The sequence below is a fragment of the Doryrhamphus excisus genome, chromosome 8 (genome assembly GCF_030265055.1).
Source record: "Doryrhamphus excisus isolate RoL2022-K1 chromosome 8, RoL_Dexc_1.0, whole genome shotgun sequence".
In the NCBI taxonomy this organism is placed as follows: domain Eukaryota; kingdom Metazoa; phylum Chordata; class Actinopteri; order Syngnathiformes; family Syngnathidae; genus Doryrhamphus; species Doryrhamphus excisus.
In genome coordinates, this window is record NC_080473.1 from 707,414 (window position 1) to 726,266 (window position 18,853).

General features: G+C 42.7%; 1 protein-coding gene across 3 annotated transcripts; it reads right to left on the minus strand.

Annotated features, from left to right (window-relative positions):
* Positions 1–458: 458 nt before the first annotated feature.
* On the minus strand, positions 459–18,817 carry mtus2b (microtubule associated tumor suppressor candidate 2b). 3 transcript variants are annotated; one of them, XM_058079407.1, is made up of 14 exons: positions 18,656–18,817; positions 12,768–14,062; positions 12,563–12,689; positions 12,307–12,498; positions 9,549–9,587; positions 8,288–8,478; positions 6,018–6,084; positions 4,453–4,667; positions 4,281–4,386; positions 4,136–4,209; positions 3,968–4,066; positions 2,266–2,385; positions 2,041–2,141; positions 459–1,484 (listed from the first exon to the last, which is right to left on the minus strand). In XM_058079407.1, exons 2-14 carry the CDS (start codon positions 13,986–13,988, stop codon positions 1,277–1,279), a joined length of 2,760 nt encoding a protein of 919 aa, XP_057935390.1. In that variant the 5' UTR covers positions 13,989–14,062; positions 18,656–18,817; the 3' UTR covers positions 459–1,276. The 3 variants fall into 3 exon arrangements, with proteins under 3 accessions (XP_057935390.1, XP_057935389.1, XP_057935388.1); XM_058079406.1 differs by having other exon boundaries at positions 2,041–2,138; positions 12,563–12,692; XM_058079405.1 differs by having other exon boundaries at positions 12,563–12,692.
* Between the last annotated feature and the right edge of the window lie 36 nt (positions 18,818–18,853).

An 18,853-nucleotide genomic window follows, 5' to 3' on the forward strand; every position in this document is an offset into this window, starting at 1 on the left:
TAACGAAGTACATCGTTTCGTCAAAAGCGGACGCAATTTATAGTCAAATGGGGTGCTTTTCAATCATTCTATTGTCAACATTAGGGACAACTATGTACAATTTGAACTTTTTTCTTTTATAATATAAAGATGTTCTCATGACAACTGTATTCTATGAATAGTACATAGGTTCTTGTGCATTTCTTGTCATTCAGTTTTACATTGTGGCCCCAATAACTCACTGCTGCTACATTCATATGCTTAAAAATAAATACACATTTTTAAAAATCTACAATGCTGATAATTTCCCAGATCTGTTTTCTTTGTCATAGTGTTTAAAATATGAAAGCACTTCATACACGTTATCCTGTAATGTTATTAATTTTTAAATAAACAGCAATAATTGATTTGGCTCATTTTTGTTGTAATATTCCAGCTTCATCCTTGTATAATTAGACTTTGTCTTGTGAAATTACCACTTTCTTCTCAAAAAACGTTTATTTTCCTTGTGACAATTTTTTTCTTGCAAAACGGATGTTCCTCTCCTTTATAACATTCCACATATTTTTTCAATTATTTTTTTATCGCAATCTTCTCAATAGTTCTTCATAGCTCACTGCTTCTACAATAAACTATGATGAAAAAAAGCAATGTTAAAAAGTCTGCATGGCTGATATATCATTATAGGAAATACAAATATTCACGCACTTGATACAAACGCTTTCCTGCCATATAATTATCATTCATTATCGACCTGCAGAATTTCATTTCATCCAAAAGCTATTGTTTTGTTCCTCGGACATTCACACGCTGAAACACGACAACAATGAAAATGTCCACACCTCAGATTTGGCTTCTAATCATCATCAAGTGTTGATTTGATCACGTGGCCACACTGAAGAAGAAGACAAAGAGGTCAAATACCCGTGTTTGTGTGAACATGGGAATAAAACATGGAACATCACTGAAGGATCCCAGAGGTTCGATTCCTGCGGCGCCCCTGAGCAAGGCACCCGTGTCCTCTCCTTTGCTTGCTAAGACAGTAAAAGAGGTCACGTGTGGTGATGAAAAGGTTGACAAACGTGACGCTTTGGGCCTTGGTGGAGGTCGCTGGTGGAAGAAAATGGACGGCAGAGAGCCAGCATGCTGTATTTACATCGTCCTGAGTGTTGGATGACTAAAAAAGAGCGACAACACGCCCAAAGTAGTCATACAAACGCACCACTGGGGGGCTTCTTTAAAAAAAAAAAAGAGTCAAGTGACCACCGACGGGCGGCCAGCCGGAAGCGCCTGAAGGTCATTGGTGGTAGGAGTGCGGCCGGGCAGGCGAGCCGGGTACCGAGGGCGGCCGGCGGACGGGGGAGCAGCTGGGCGACACGCGGGGGCTGAGCTCGCCCGTCTGGAGGCGCCACAGCAGCTCCTCGTTGGTGCGACTCAGACGTTTCTTCTCCGTGCTCTCCTTCTCCACGTTCACCTGCAGGTTGGCGTTCTCCTCAGACAGTTGTCTAGCAACGGGAAGATGCCACAGCGTTAGCACCAACGCTAACACCGGGGTGACCAAAGGCCACTGGCAGACCGCGGCGGCTGTTTTTACCAGTTTGACAATATCATTTAGCAAAAACACTAAAAATAAAAATTGAAAAAATCTGCGGAAATTTGACAAGAATAAAGTCATAATATGCAGAGAAAAAAGTTAACAATATCAAAACATTTTAGGAAATATTACGTGAAATTTTAAAGAGAAAAGTTGTTTTTGAAGTCATGATATTATAAGGAAGTATCAAAACTACAATTTGGAAAATTAGGTTACAAAAAAAGTTACAATTTAATGAGAATAAAGTCATAGTGTTATGGCAGGGGTGTCCAAAGTGCGGCCTCTGGGCCCTTTGTGGATGTGGCTGTTATTTTTTTCAGCTAGCGGCAGATTATGAATATATAATTTAGCAAGAAAACTAAAAAAACAAAACAGCAGAATTTGATGCTTCGCTTTTTCACATCATACAACCAATAGCAGGGGTGCAACCAGGAAAAATAACAATCATGCTGTTAGCATGCACCGACCTGGACACGGCAAGGTTCTTGTCGATGCGTTCCTTCAGGTCCTCGTTCTGCTGCTGTAGAAGCTGCACCCGCTCCTCCAGGTGAGCGTTCTTTTCAGCCTGCTCAAAGACACGAGAGGACGACACACGATTTCAATTCTTCGAGCGCTAACTGACGCTGCGCTCCTCAGCCATGTCTTCTTACGCGGCCCGCCTGAGCCAGCATATCAGGATCATGTAAGCTTACTATTTTCTCCAGCTCTGTGATCTTCAGCTCCTGCTGATGGATTTGTTGGTTCTTCATCTCCAGGACTTCCTTCAGACTTTTGAGGTCCTCCTCGATGTGTTTATACGGCGCTAAGGCGTCCTTAAAAACGCAGAAAATGAAAATTCATATTTCTCATCCCTCTCTAATCACCATCACACCAAATAACTGCCAACACAAGTGTGTCAAAAGCACGAGACACTTTCTCATGCTATTCAATGACAGAGTGTCTCCAAACTTTTGACTGGAGACACTTTCTTATGCAATTGGATGAGGAAGTGTCTCCAAACGGTATTGGACTGGTTTGAGTCAAACATTTGGAGACTTTTTCATGCGAAAGTATCTTCATGAGAGAGTATCTTCAGTCAAAAGTTTGGAGACACTTTCTCATGCTATTAAATGACAAAGTATCTCTTAATACTGGAGATATTTTCTCATCCAATAGCATAATAAAGTTTCTGAAAAAGCCTAGTTTCTCAGCCATTAGCATGATAGCCTTTGAAAAAGCCAGGTTTTTCATTCATTAGCATGATAAATAGTGTCTGAAAAGTATGGTTTTCCCAACCATTGGCATGATAAATTGTATCAAAAAGCTTGTTGTTTCAAGCATTAGCATGAGAAAGTGTCTGGAAAAGTATAATTTCCCACCCTTTAGCATGATAAAGTGTCTAAAAAAAGCCTGGTTTCTCAACCATTAGCATGATAAAGTGTCTAAAAAAAGTATGGATTCTCATCCATTAGCATGATAAAGTGTCTGGAAAAGTATGTTTTCTCTCTGTTAGCATGATAAAGTGTCTGAAAAAGCCTGGTTTCTCAACAATTAACATAATAAAGTATCTAAAAAGTATGGTTTCTCATCCGTTAGCATGATAAAGTGTCTGGAAAAGTTTGGTTTCTCATCCGTTAGCATGATAAAGTGTATGAAAAAGCCAGATTGCTCACCCATTAGCATGAGGAAGTGTTTGGAAAAGTATGGTTTCTCTCCAATTAGCATGATAAAGTGTCTGGAAAAGTATGGTTTATCACCCTTTAGCATGATAAAGTGTCTAAAAAAGTATGGTTTCTCATCCATTAGCATGATATAGTGTCTGGAAAAGTATGGTTTCTCTTCTGTTAGCATGATAAAGTGTCTGAAAAAGCCTGGTTTCTCAACCATTAGCATGATACAGTATCTAAAAAGTATGGTTTCTCAGCTATTAGCATGATAAAGTGTCTGGAAAAGTTTGGTTTCTCATCCGTTAGCATGATAAAGTGTCTGGAAGAGTATGGTTTCTCATCTGTTAGCATGATAAAGTGTCTGAAAAAGACTGTTTTCCCAACCATTAGCATGATAAAGTGTATGAAAAAGCCCGATTGCTCACCCATTAGCATGAGGAAGTGTTTGGAAAAGTATGGTTTCTCTCCAATTAGCATGATAAAGTGTCTGGAAAAGTATGGTTTCTCACCCGTTAGCATGATAAAGTGTCTAAAAAAGCCTGGTTTCTCAACCATTAGCATGAGAAAGTGTATGAAAAAGCCTGATTGCTCACGCATTAGCATGAGAAAGTGTTTGGAAAAGTATGGTTTCTCATCCGTTAGCATGATAGGGAGTCTGGAAAAGTCTGGTACGAGTGAAAAGGTTGGTGAGGAACAGTTAGTAGATGTTTACAGTGATGGTGACCATGTGACATCACACATGTCTCACCACAATCTGTTCGTCTGTGCTTTTGCGGAGAGCTTCCTCAAAACGCTTGGCTCGATCCCTCAGGCTTCTGTTCTGGAAGGTCAGCATGTCCACTTGATCCTGGTGGAACAAAGGCACATCATTGATCTGACTGCTGAAGAAGAAGAAGAGGAAGGGAGAAGGTGTCACCTGTAAGGAAAGTCTGATCTTCTCAAAGCCTTCCTCCAGAGATTTCCTCTGCTGCTCGTGGGCCATCTTCAGGTCTGCCAACCACAAAGATGCGCTTGTTATCTAACCACGGCGTGAGGAACTTGTTTCTGATGATGCTTCCTACTTTTCACAGTCCTGGCGTGCTCCTCCTGCAGGGTGGCCAGCGTGTCGATGTGAGCGGCCTCCATCTCCGCCAGGGACGCCTGGTGGTTTTCATCCAGCTCCTCCATCTGCTCCAGAACATAAACATCACCTTCAAAAAGGTCATCCATACCGAATCTCCAAGAGAGTATCACCTCTTCCTGCTGCTGCCCCCTCAGGTGGTCCAGCTGGGCGCGTTGGAGGTCCCTCAGGCTCCTGGTCTCGGCCGAGTGCTGCAACCTCAGCCGCTCCTCCAGGGCTCCCAGCTCGCTCTGCTGCTGAGCCCGCAGGCCCTGAAGTTCCGCCTCAAAATGCAGCTCCAGTTCCTGCTTCTCCCGTTGCAGCTGCTCCCAGTGGGACACACTGAAAGCTGCAATACATTTTTATCGTATCATCATCATCATCACTCAATAATGAACATAGACCAGGGGTCTCAAACACGCGGCCCGTGGGCCAAATGTGGCCCGCAGGACACTAGTTTGAGGCCCCCGCCTTGATATGAAAGTTTAATGTTAGTGCGGCCCGCGCAAGTTTGATATGGATGCTGTATGGTATCATGTACCCAGAAAAAATTATTACGTTTGATTCATGTTCATGTTAAAGGTTAAATAACTGTTAATAGTTATCCTCCCTATCCGTGTGGAAGTGGTAAGTTTTTGGCTATTTAAGTTTAAAGGAAATAACTTGAAGGCTACCGTTTAGGTCGCTAGCTCTCTAGTTTGCGAGTTAGCATGTGTCTCAAGACCCTGCAGTTGCGCAATATGTTGTAAATAAAAAGAGTATAAATGTGACTATAGTCGTGTTTTGTCATGTCTACAGGGCTCTAATAATGCTTTGTTCATTTTAATCTGAAAAAAATAATTTGTCTACCCACCAACTATATGTGCTTTCTTAACTTTTTATTATTTGCCATTTTATTATTATTATATTTATTTATTCATTATTCATTGATTGATTTTCTTTATTCTTGATTTGTTTATTTACTTTTCATCTTATTTTGTGTAGAAAAATAAAACGTAAGATATTTGAGAACAGTGGAATGTTTAATCAGAGCTTTTCTTGTAGAAAATCGGAACCAAAGCAAAGTTTATTCATTTTTCTGTTTTTAATAAATGCGTTTTTTTGGGTTTTTTTTTTTGGAAAACCTGATGCGGCTTAGGGCTTAGGGTTAGGGTCATGGGGGTATATACCGTAGACCCTATTATTCATGAATTAATATAGGAATACTAACAACCATTACTATTATTAAGTATTATAAATATTATCCAAATACTTAATACATAATATATATACAAGTATATATACCAAAAAAACAAACACTATGAATGATGACAATGAGTGCAGTACTACTACTAATACAATGAATAATAACAAAATGTTAATTATACTGATACATATTTCATTTCATAATGAATCTAGAATTACAATTTAAAATTCAAATGATAGAAAATGAACAACAATAACAATGAAAAGTTCCTAATACTAACAAAATAATAAAAAACATGCATGTTTAGTGTTACACTACCACGGCTACTACTACAATGAATATTCGCATGTACGATATTATGCATGAAATGATGAACATAGTTTGGATACTAATCAGGAATTACGATTAAAAATTGTTATAAAATACTATTTTAGTAGCATTAAGTATTGAGTAAACCTTCCATCAGCAGAGGAAGATGAAGGTGACTCTTCAAATGGAATCCATCTCACTCACCCACTTCATCCCTGATCCTGGCGAGCTCGCGGGACAGCTCCCCTTCCCTCACGGCAGCGCTCTCGCCCTGGAACACACGGCGCACGCTTACAGCAAAGGAAAACTTTCATGTTCATCAAGCCGGTTTAAAAGCCACAGCGTGACCTCTGGGAATGTTCCTTGTCATCAACCAGCCTCCGCCCTCCTGCCGACACCGCCCCCTCTCCCAGAGAAAGGAGCACGCCTTCCAAATGTCTCCCGAAATAATAAAGATGATTGAAACGGTGAGCTCATCCGTCGCCTTCACTGGCCTATAAAAAGCCACCCATGTGACCAGTGCGGCGGGATGGTCGCTGAGCCCAGATCAAGCATAGAAGACGTATGAACTAAAGATCTAATCCAAGATCAGAAGACGCCGCAGTCTCAGTGCAATTAGCATCACCAATCAGCAGCGACCGCAAACCGCGGCAGCAATCCACCACAACCGGACCGTCGAGAAACACCGGCCGGCTTTGACTCAGCACATTTGTCAAGACGCAAAAACCCCGCAATGCTTCCTGCCTCGCGCAGAGACACCAAGCCGGCTTTACCGTGGGGATGAGGCAAGGACGCCTGGAGCAGCGTTGGCCCGTAAAGCGGCAGGCAGCAGCATCCCTTCTGCTGGATGCAGGAGGAAGAGGGAGGAGGGGAGAGAGAGGGGAGAAGCCTCACCTCCTTCCCTAGCGCCTGGAACAAAGACAACGTAAGCCCGGCCCAGCAGTGCACGCCCAGGCCTTAACCCCTTCACCTCCCCCGCAGACACAACAACACACTAAAAGGAAAAAGCAGGAGATGGTAGGAGAGGAAAAGCCATCCACGAGTGAATGGTTGTCTTATGGGGACTCCAAACATGGCCGCTTAACAGCCCCAGATACTCGTATTGATTGTAATGATTATATATATATATATATTGATTGTACTGTACATATTGAAAAGCAGTGCCATAAGTCTGCACTTTTAGTGGATGCCATGTTTAAATGATACAACCTTGTAAAGGACCATGAAGGAGTGGGACAGGAAGACAACAATGCTAGCAACGCTAGCATATCTACAGTATACCACGCTAAAGTGCTAACATTGCACTGGCATTGGAACAGCTACACCATGCTAGGTTAGCATATTCACTGAGGACAAGATCAAACTTACTGAGTAACGGCTAGTGGGGGGGGGGGGAGCTCCAGGCGGCATTTTAAGATGCGTAGCAAAGCCTGATTTACATGGTTTGCCTTATTCTTAAAGTTGCACGAGCAAGACGGCCCCCGTGAAGCTCAGTGAGCTTCCAAGACACAAAATGCTGCTAGCTTGTAAAAGCTATGGTTGCTACAGTGACAACTTTATATTTTAACGGCAACATCATGCTAGGTTAGCATATTCAAGGAACAAAACATACAGCCCTCAAACCTGTAGCTGACTAAGATACTTAGGAGAGCACCTGTCCGCATTTTAAGATGTGTAGCAAAGCCTGGTTTGCCTTCTTCTTACATCAAAGCCATAAAGTTGCACAAAAGTACCAACTTCAAACCATGGTCACGGACAAGACATCCCCTTCCAAGATACAAAATGCTGCTAGCTTGTAATACCTATGTGTGCTAAAGTGCTAACATTACATTTTAATGGCTAGGTTAGCATATTCAAAGGACAGAAACTACACAAAACGTACTGCCCCCCACACCTTACTTTGTAGAGCTGTGGCGCATTTTAAGACGTGTAGCAAAGCCCGGTTGACACCATTGTTGCTAAATTAGCCTGTGGAGTTGCACAAAACAGTCGATTTCAAACCACGGTCACAAACAAAACGTCCCACAAAGCTAAGCTTTGCTAAGGCTTCCAAGATACACAACATTGCTAGCATGTAAACAAACACACTTGGGTCCTTGGCCGTTAAAAATAGCTAAAGTCGTCTAATTTGGAATTCATTTTTCATAAATGTCATCATAACAAATCAAGCTTGAAAGCAAATGTTAGCAACACTAGCATATCTACTGTATGAGCGCTACAGTGCTAAAGTTCCATTCTACCAGCATGCTAGGTCAGCCAAGCTGCTAAACAAAACAAAAAAAAAAAGACAGTTGGCGGATAAGCTCCAGGCTGCATTTTAAGATGCATAGCGAAGCCTTTCTTTTATTGCAGCACATGAAACATGTACTGCGGATCCACTGGGAGTCAGTTGGGAGCCAATGGGTCCAGAGGGCAAACAGCATTAAAATAATAAGACAGTCGTGTTAAAAATAAAAGCTTTCCAGGTGTGCCACCTTGCGACAGAAGTGCTGCGTGGTGATGGCGAGGACGTTCATGCACAGCGACGCCTTCTTCAACTGGGCCTGAAGACTCTGAAGCTGCCGGCCTTGCTGCTCGCAGCGCTCCCTCAGCAGCTTGATCAGGGCCCGGTCCAGCTCCTGCGCCCGCTGGGCCCCCGACGCTTGGACCGTCGACCGCCCGCGGGCTGCACGGCGGGACCGCCAAAGGACAGAAGAGGGAATTTTAAAAAAGTAGACAAACATTGAATTAAATTTAATACAACAAGCTAAAATGAAATAAATCAAAACATAAATAATTAACTCATTTCACCAAACCCAACAACAAAATTAGGTTATTTAATCTAGTATCATCTTGGAGAAGGAAAACATTTTTCAAATCATATTTTTACTATATTATTCTCAATTATTAGAATGTTATTATATACAATTACAATATATAGAGTTATATAATGTATATATTACATCTATATCTATGTCTCTATATATATATATATATACATATATTAGATTAGATTAGATTAGATTAGATTAGATTAGATTAGATTAGATTAGATTAGATTAGATTAGATTAGAGTCGGTTGGTTTGAATTGTATTTTATTTTTTTGCATTTCTTTTACTGGTTGAGGTTAGAATGTTATTATATACAATTACAATATATAGAGTTATATAATGTATATATTACATCTATATCTATGTCTCTCTCTCTATATATATATAGAATATATATAGAGTTATATATAGAGTTATATAATGTATATATTACATCTATATCTATGTCTAAATATATATATATATATACATATATATATATATATACATATACCATTGCCAATATACATATACATATATATATAGACATATATATATATAGACATAGATATAGATGTAATATATACATTATATAACTCTATATATTGTAATTGTATATAATAACATTCTAACCTCAACCAGTAAAAGAAATGCAAAAAAATAAAATACAATTCAAACCAACCGACTCTAATCTAATCTAATCTAATCTAATCTAATCTAATCTAATCTAATCTAATCTAATATTTGCTGACAAGCAACAGGATGCCGGCCAAGCAATTTCATGTCAGCTACTGGAGCCGGTTGCTATGGCAACAGTGGGAAGGGCCTCGCAATGAAGGACAGACTCAAGATAGATGATCACACACACACACACACACACACACACACACACACACACACACACACACACACACACTAAGTGCAATGTGATATGCAAGAACTCACCAGGAGACTTTTCCACATCCTTGGCTTCCTTTTTAGGAGCTGTGAAGTGAAAATATTTGAATAAATACACGTAGTTGCCAGAGAGGCTTTACATGGACGAACTGTCATATTGTCTTGCGAATTCCGCCGAAACGCATTGTACTGTAATACGGTCTCTGGCCACTGAGTGGTGCAAGTAAGCGGAGAAAGACGTAATATTATACAACTCAGGCCTCAGAACTATATTATAGAACTCAGAACTCAAGTGTCATGGTGCTGCGAAGAAGAAAAGCCAAACTATATCATGAAATTTGTGCTGTTATAAAGAATACAATCTCAATATGAGAAAAAGTAAAACTGTATGTGAATAAAGTACTAAGAAAAAAGTTCTAATACTACGACAAAAGGGTGTCATTTTATGAGACTTCATATACCCTCATATGAGACACAGAGCTTGGAACACATAAATACGCTTTTGAACATTATTAGAGCCCTCTGGGCCTGAAATAACACCCCTATATTCACCTTTACACTCCTATTACCCAATATCGTAGACATAATAAGAGGAAATGTTTCTTTCGGTTTTTTCCTGATTACGGAGTGGCCACAGAGGATCTTTTTTGACCCGCAAAGTGACTTGGTTTGAGCCCTTTATATTCCGGATGCCCTTCCTGAAGAATACCGATGATGATCACGAGTGGAGATTTGAACCCGGGAAATCTGCTCCAAAGTCCAGAACGCTAACCACTATTCCACGATATAATAAGAGGAAATAAGACATGAATAAGGCTCATGCGTGTGTGTGTTGCCAAGGGGAGTTGAGCGGGGGAGCGGACAGGAAGTGACGTCAAGGGTTCAGAGTTAAGTTTTTGCTTGGCGACGCGAGTTAATGTTGTGAAATCCTTCAAAGCTGCGATAAAAGCCTGTTGTTCCGGCGACCAGGTCTGGTGCTTGTGTGTCTCGTCCAACATTACAGCCCCGTTGCTGACAGCTAGCGACCAGTGAAGAACACTACACATCATCACAATGAATGAATGAATATATTTGTATTTTACTGGAAAATACTTGATTTATCCACAAAATATGTAACATTTGACATCTGAAGCACCAAGTGGTGAGGAAACGGAGACCAAAACACGAGTATTCAAGTATTCAAGTATTCATACAAAAGCTGTTATTGTAACTGATGAATTGACGGAGCAGTAGGAACCCTACTCCTGCTCTGTATGGAGGTTGTTGGGAACGATGCGTGCAATTGAAACAATGTTGAAGTACATCAGTATTGATGACAAAAAAAAGGTCCAAAGAGACTTTTGTGGAGCGTTATCGAGACATTCCTGATCAGGCTCAGTGGGAAGCGAAACGCTGAATTATTAACAACAAGAAAGCCTGAGGCTGTCCCTGCAAGAATCCACCAGGGAGGTTTTTATTTTGGATTTTATTGGAAAGCGTACTGGCTAACAGCGAGACGCCAGCAGGACGAATCAAAACAAGTGAATAATCATCCCTCTTTGTCCTAATTTAGGATGCTCTACTGCGGTGACTTCAGGTACAATGAAAGCATTCGATTATGGTGAAATATTCCATACATTGGATTTATGAACCATTCTTTCCATCCTGGTAGCTAACACAGTAATCCCTCACCACTTTGCAGCTTCAACCTGTCACGGTTCTTTAAATAAATCAACGCTATTTCATGTTTGACTATGACCTATAAGTCAAAAAATACGCTTATTGAAGCAAATTGTATGTGTTTTTTTGTCACCATTAAAATATTTTCCAGCATAAACATGACTAAATGAAGTCAAATAGAAATATAAGGCATTCAGAAGACACATTCACAGACATTGTGATGATATGTAGGATTCTATACTGGTCACAAGGTGTCAGTAATGTTACATTGATGAGACAAGAGCCAAATGAAGTATTTATTTATGTTTTCTGTTATTATTAGGGGTACCTGATAATTATCTGCCCAATATCAGCATAAAAATATGATATCGGTTGACATCTGTATCAGATTTTTTTCCCCGATCATGAAAACCGATATTTAAAAAATGCTGTATACAACACATACGTGTTCATTCCACCACAGGACATATTGGTATCGACTGATATCGGTATCAGATATTGAGAGTGGAAAATATCAGCATATTACTATTCAGCAAAAAAGGCAATATCGGACATCCCTAATTACTATGTTTACTATATATTGGACAGTATACAGGAGCATGGATGTGACTGTAGGGGTGTTATTTCATGTTGCGAGGGCTCTAATAGTGTTAAAAGCATATTCAGAAGGTGGTAAGCAGGTTTTCTATGCTGCCTGTGAATATTAATACTACTATTACTAATACTACTATTCACTAATATTCATTCAGGTATTCTCAGGCTACTCAATCGATCGCTACTGGATCGCTTCAGGTTGTCTTAGGTTGTCTTATCTGAGCAGGGCGTGTTGCCAACTTGGCGATTTTGTTGCTAGACCTGGCAACAGTTCAAACCCCCTTGATGACATATTTTCTTGAAAGCGAGTACCGACAAATCAAGCAAATTTTCTGACATCGTTGGGGAGTTTTCTAACATGGTGAAAGCACGTACTGTTCTGTATGAATGCTAACTTTAGCTAGTACAAACACCAAAGACCCAAAATGTCACTTTCTAATATGACTATACAAATAAAGAGTTTTTATAACTCCTATAAAACATATTAACACAGCAGACTCCTAGTTCCAATATTGACGGTCGTGTGAGTGATGTAAATTTGGCAAGCACTCACGCTGAGAAGTTCGGCAGGGGTTGTCATCGTTGATCTGGCTGCCGGACATCGAAGATGCACTTCTGCCGACGCCCACGGTGGTGTTTCGTGCACCTGGAAGTGTGGAGAAGCCAGGAGGACGGAGACCAGTTTGTCCCGGTTTGGTCAGGAGGTTCCTGGGGGAGGTCTCTGCACCAGTCCTTCTATGGTCCCCTAAAGACAGATGGATGGTAGTGACTCAGTAAAAAGAACCGCTGAGATGATGTAGAGATCTCACCTGGGGACTCTCTAAGACCTGCTGGCAGGGGTCGTGTTTTGGCTGCAGGTTGTCTGGTGACGGCGCCCAAGCCCAGCTGAGGCTTTGCCGCTCTGGGGGAGCGGTAGCCTCCATCTTCAGGGTTGTTCTGCTGAGAGACATGGAGACATGTGGGGTCTTAGGGCTTGCCCAAATAAACACCACCGTCTGAAGAAAACAATCTTACCTCCTGGGGACATTTCCCATGTGTGTCCTCATGGTGGCTAGCAGGTCCAGACAACTCCTGCCTGTACTTGTCAAAGTAGGAGCCCTTATGAGAAGGTCCAACCCTTGGATCTACATGAGTCGGCGGACTGGTATGAGAGACGTCAGATCCTTGAGGATTCTTGCGCACACATGTGATGATTTTTGGACGGGCATTTTTGGGCTTAGCAGGAGGCGAGGACCTCTTGTTGTCCACGGGAGTTACAGGTTTGGGAATCCCGCTGCCTAGATTTGTCTTCGGTGGTTTTGTTGTTAAAATTCTTTGAGGGGAGCTGGAACACGCTGCTTGGGCGCTCGGCCCCTTGGCCGGAGATGCAGGAGTTTGTCTCCTGGGTGACGACGGGGCCGCCGGGTGCCTGGAGCTCACCCACGGCTTCCTCCTCTCCAGACTGGAAGAGCGGGAGACGTTGTCGAAGGAGCTCTGTGGCTTCTTTGTGGAGTTATCAAAGGAGAGCTGCTTCTTGAAGGTGTACTCGAACGAGGGCTGCTTTTTGAAGCTCCTCTCAAAGGAGTTCTGCTTTTTCAGAGAGTTATCAAACGATGCTTGTTTCTTCACAACTTTGGGCGGAGAGGCTTTGATTTTCCGAGGGCTTGCGTTCCCGTCTGAAAGCTCATCTGCTTGAGTGCTTTTCTTGCTTTTCGCATTTTTGACAGGCGAGGCCTTGCGTTCAGCGGCCCCCTTGAAAGCTTTATTGAAGTGATTGTTGTTCCTGTTGTGCTCCTCTTCCGTGTGTTTGACTTGTGCTTGAAGATCCTTTGAGTCAAGAGTGGAATTCCAATTCAAATCCACGCAAGACTTGAGATGTTTTGGCGTATTTTCTGTTTGGGAAGTTCTTTCCTTGTTGTTCATAGCAGCTGAAGCAGAACCATGAGACTGCTCAGTCGCCGGTTCTTCTGTGGTTCTGCTGCTTGAAGGCGGCGGATCGTTGTTGCGATCCTTCAGCCCGACAAAATCATCTCCATCCTCCACCAGGTACGCCTCCAGTTCCTGACACTCCAGCATCTCAAACTCTGCCAGCTCGGGGTCGTCACACTGGGAATCCGTACCCCAGATGACCACCTTGTCCTGACCGGACAGAGCCGTGCTGCCGACTGTTCTCCGGCTGTCATCTGTCCTGATATCGTTGGCGTTCCCATCAGCCGGCAGGTTGTTATTCCGTAACGGTTCCTCTCTATCGCACATTTCTCAATCAGCTCTAGTAAGGCCCTCAGGAAGGACAAAATCACGTAGTCAGAAATCCAGTTCCAGGTCGGAACCTGGAAAAAGATAACCATATGAATGGAAACTCTCGTACATCCAAGACCGGCCCATGGCATCGACACTATAGACCAGGGGTGCTCATTAAGTCGATCGCGATCTACCGGTCGATCGCGGAGGTGGTACTGGTCGATCGCTGGTCGATCGCGGCGTGACATTAAAAAAATATCATCCCAGCATCAATGCCGTCACTTGATTGATATACAGGGCAGCCATTCAGATGACAACTGAATGTTGCCCTTCGGGCGACCAATCAAATCAAACAACGTCTCTAAGTGCAGCAGAACTTACGATGTCAGCCTATCATCCATCCCCGTTACTTGATTGACATACAGGACAACCAGTCAGATGACAACTGAATTTTGACCTTTAGGTCACCGCTCATGCGTAAACAACGATGCAAAGTGCTAAGCTAGTCGGCGAATTGCGTCAGATTTGAAGACCTCGCTAAAGTTTATGGTCACTAAAATGAGTGAAGGAGCTGGACCAAGTAAAAAGGCAAAAAACATATGACTTCCATACGGATATGGAATATTATACGGATATTATGATACGGATATTATCCATGACTGATAAACATTTGGAAGTGTGCTTGAGGCTGGCTATCAGCAGCTACTGTCCGGACTATGCATCCCTGGCTGGTTCAATTCAGTGCAAGTCATCAAAGTAAACTCAGGTAATTACAAAAAATGTTAATAGTTAATTATGTGTGTTTTGCAATATTGGCTCATTTGGTTATGTAAGGTACATCAACATACATTGTACGTACAAATAATCCTCAATACATTTGAAAATAAATAGATGTTTTGCATTTTTGTAGTGGGTAGATCATTTTGACTCGGTCATTTTAAAAGTAGCTCGCATGCTGAAAAAGTGTGAGCACCCCTGCTATAGACTGATGCCATCCACCATGTCTAATTTAACTGTTGAGGATGAGCGGCATAGACAATGGATGGATGGTTTCACGATGTGGGCGTTACCCCCTTGTGACAGCTCTTTTAGTTTCCTTTCCTGCCTTAGTTCCTGGTTCATGCCATTATTTTGTATTCACTTCCTGTTTCCCATTTTCTTTCATGCCTATTTAGTTCAGGTGCGCGCTCCTTTAGTGGTTGGGTCATTGTTGTTTTTATGTTGGACGTGCTAGTGAGTGGTGCTGCTGCGTAGCATCTGCAATAAATACATTTTTACCTGCAATTGGGTTCTCATCTCTGCATCCTGGGGTCGCTACACTACACGACCATGCCCCAACGTGACAGATGGTTGAGATGATTATGTCTTAAATTAAGCGTACAGCCAAGCCTACAGTAGTGATAATAATAGCATGTGATAAATCAGGGGTGTCTAACTCATGCCATGGAGGGTCGGGTCACTAAAGCAGGTGATTTTTAATGATTAATCGTCAATTAAATCACATGCTGGAGAAACTGGTTGGAAAGAAACCCTGCAGTGCTTCGGCCCTCTGTTGACATGTGTGATAAATGAAGAGGTTGCTACGGTTACACTGGGTACGCATCCCCAACCGTCCACCGACAGTATTGTCCAAGTTACATAAACATGTCCCAAAGTGTCCCAAACCCAGAAAGACTGTTGGTAATGTTACAGTAAAGATGATGTCATGATATTATTCTTCTGTTGCAGAACGATGTTTGATAGTGTCATTAAACATTAACTAATCAATAACTAACTTGGCTGTTGGAAGGGCCCAAGTGTTATGGAAAATAGCAATACAACTACTTCCTACCTGCAAGCCTTTCCTTAAGTGTGTAAATATTAGATTTATTCAGCATTTGTTTACATTCCGACGCCTGGTTGGCTCATGTTTGCAATAATTACAGAAAATGCTATGAATTTTCCTCTCCATTATATATTATAGTTCTAAGTCTACTATAGGGTACAGTAGTCTACTATAGGCATGCATTGCTTTGGTTTTTTGTTTATCTTTTTTAATTTTATTTTTAAAAGCAAGTGTTTATTGGACTCTTGAGTGCCTGTTGAAGAAAACTAGATTCCCTCCCCAATTTCCTGATGCAGACGACTGCAACGTGGAGGCTGAGCTCCAACATTCATTCATTTTCTACCGGGTCGCAGGGGGTGCTGGAGCCTATCCCAGCTGTCATCGGGCGAGAAGCAGGGTACACCGCTGGACTGGTGGCCAGCCAATCACAGGGCACATATAGACAAACAACCATTCACACTCACATTCATACCTATGGACAATTTGGAGTCGCCAATTAACCTAGCATGTTTTTGGAATGTGGGAGGAAACCGGAGTACCCGGAAAAAACCCACGCATGCACGGGGAGAACATGCAAACTCCACACAGAGATGGCCGAGGGTGGGATTGAACTCGGGTGTCCTAGCTGTGAGGTCTGCGCGCTAACCACTCAACCACAAAAAGGAACTTTGTCTGAGTCCCCCATGAATCCATGGAATATAGACGACAACAAATGGAAACCACATTTTTCAATACTGCCATCTCTTCACTTGAGGAGAGATTTCAGAATCTTGAGAGGTGAATAACATCTTAGGTGTGCTCCTCAAACTAAGCTGTGACACAAGTCTCCGTACTGCTGTGACCCGGAACAGCCAGCCGGATATTGATGGCACAGACCTTGCATAACAGATAGAGACATTGCCAATACTGCCATCCAAGAATATGACCAATATGGAATGTGGCCTTACTGCATGAGACAAGCTGGTAGAACTGTACCCCATCATGTGGGTTGCTTTTAGAATCTCTGCCACTCTCCAGACTGAAACTGAAAGTGATCTAATGCGAGGGGGTCTCAGTGGACCTGGCATCATAAGCATAAACCAAGTCTGGTCTCAAGATGTTGGAGATGGCTGTGCTGCAAGAAAGACCAGGAGAGTAGAGCAGTGGCAGGTTATGTGAGATGTTGGTGTTGTTTTTGAAGTTTCAGCCCAGGCAGTACCAGAAACTACCACTAGAGGTCTCTGTAAGATCACCTTTTTACATCCATCCATCCATCCGTTTTCTATGCAGCTTATCCTCATTAGGGTGGCGGGGTATGCTGGAGCCTATCCCAGCTGACTTCAGGGGTACACCCTGGTCGCCAGCCAATCACAGGGCACATAAAGACAAACAACCATTCACACTCACATTCATACGTATGGACAATTTGGAGTGGCCAATTAACCTAGCATGTTTTTGGAATGTGGGAGGAAAGAGACACATGTATGAGGAGAACATGAACATGCAGACTCCACACAGAGATGCCCAAATGGAGAATCGAACCCAGGTCTCCTGACTATGTGGCCAACATGCTAACCACTAATGCTAATGTTGAGCCCAAATTTACTGCAACGCAAGGGGGGCGCCACCTAAAATCTTGCCTCGGGCACCAAAATTGGTCCAGGCTGGGTCGGACCAGCGTGCTTAGTGATCCTGCACAATCCCCTAAGTCCTCTGGCACCACTCGGAGGACCCCTGGTCTTCAACTACTTGAAAGCAAAGCAACTGGACCACTGGCAAAAGAGGCAAGAAAGAACCAGACTGGAACCCAGAACCGGAACAGAACCCAAGACTTCCACATTTTCCCTCAGTTTTGTTCTTTTAACAGAATTGTGGAATTGGCCAATGAAAACGGAATCTACTGTTAAACGTGGAATCGGGCTTAAATTTAAATCATGTGATAGCGGCACCATATCGGTCTTGAAAAAAGACATTGTGCATCTCCACGACATGTCAGAACGTCTTTGAATGCATCTTCTGAATGCTGAGTTGTATTTTCCTTCATTTAACATTTTTTATTCATTTCCCCCCAAAATAGTATGAACACTGTTGACTACTAATACTAATATTAATTAATAATATTAATTAATTACTAATAATATTCAACCATGAAACACAGAGGCGGTGGTCAGGGACGACCGAATCTCCCTCCAGGTGAAAAGTGGGTTATGTAAAATAAATAACTCTTCAGCTTCAGAGAGCATGTTATTGTAGTTCCTGGGTTGGTAACCATGGCAACACTGGAAGGCGTGAGCATTAAAATCAATTTAAAAAGGCAGACTTTCTGATGCTGATATCCTGCGTGTGTGCAGGTACGGACTTAAACGTCTCACACACACAATCTTTGCAGTAACGGTTGCCGTGCTGCGGCAGCAATAAGCTCCCTGCTGGGATGCCTTCATGGCACGGAGGATGTTCTCCATCAACACGCCTCCCTGAGCACCATCCCCTCCCCCTCCTCAATTGTCAGGCAGGTCGTCCTGCCCGCCTCCTGAAAAACACCTCATTCTGCTCTCCGGCACATTAAAGCGCCTCATGAAATATTGAGGATGAAAATGGAGGCATCACTTTCCCCTGCCGCCAGCCCCGCCTTCTCCTGTTTGTTCACACCAGGCACAATCATTCATATCAAGCTACGAATACAAGCTTTGGAATATTTGCACCGCATCACGAGTAAAGGTGCAGAGCCATCGAGGTGCGCTACCTTTACAGAAGCAGCATCCACTCCATCACCGCCACCACCATCCTCCTCCTCCTCAGCATCAGCACCATCTCACCTGTACCGTCACCTTCCATGCATCAGGCAGGCCAGATATTTGTAAGACATTAAAGTTCTTACCGTGCATCTCGTTCAGGAAGAGAAGAAACAGTCAGTTTTGATGAAGACCGGGAAGACACGCAGCGCAGTCTGCAGCGTCGCTGGAAAATCCAAGATTCAACGCCCACTGGCTCACGGCGCCCTCTGTCGGAGGAGCCTGGAACTGCACGAGACGCTTTATTATGCTCACCAAAGCTTCAGAGAAAAAAATGTGACTAA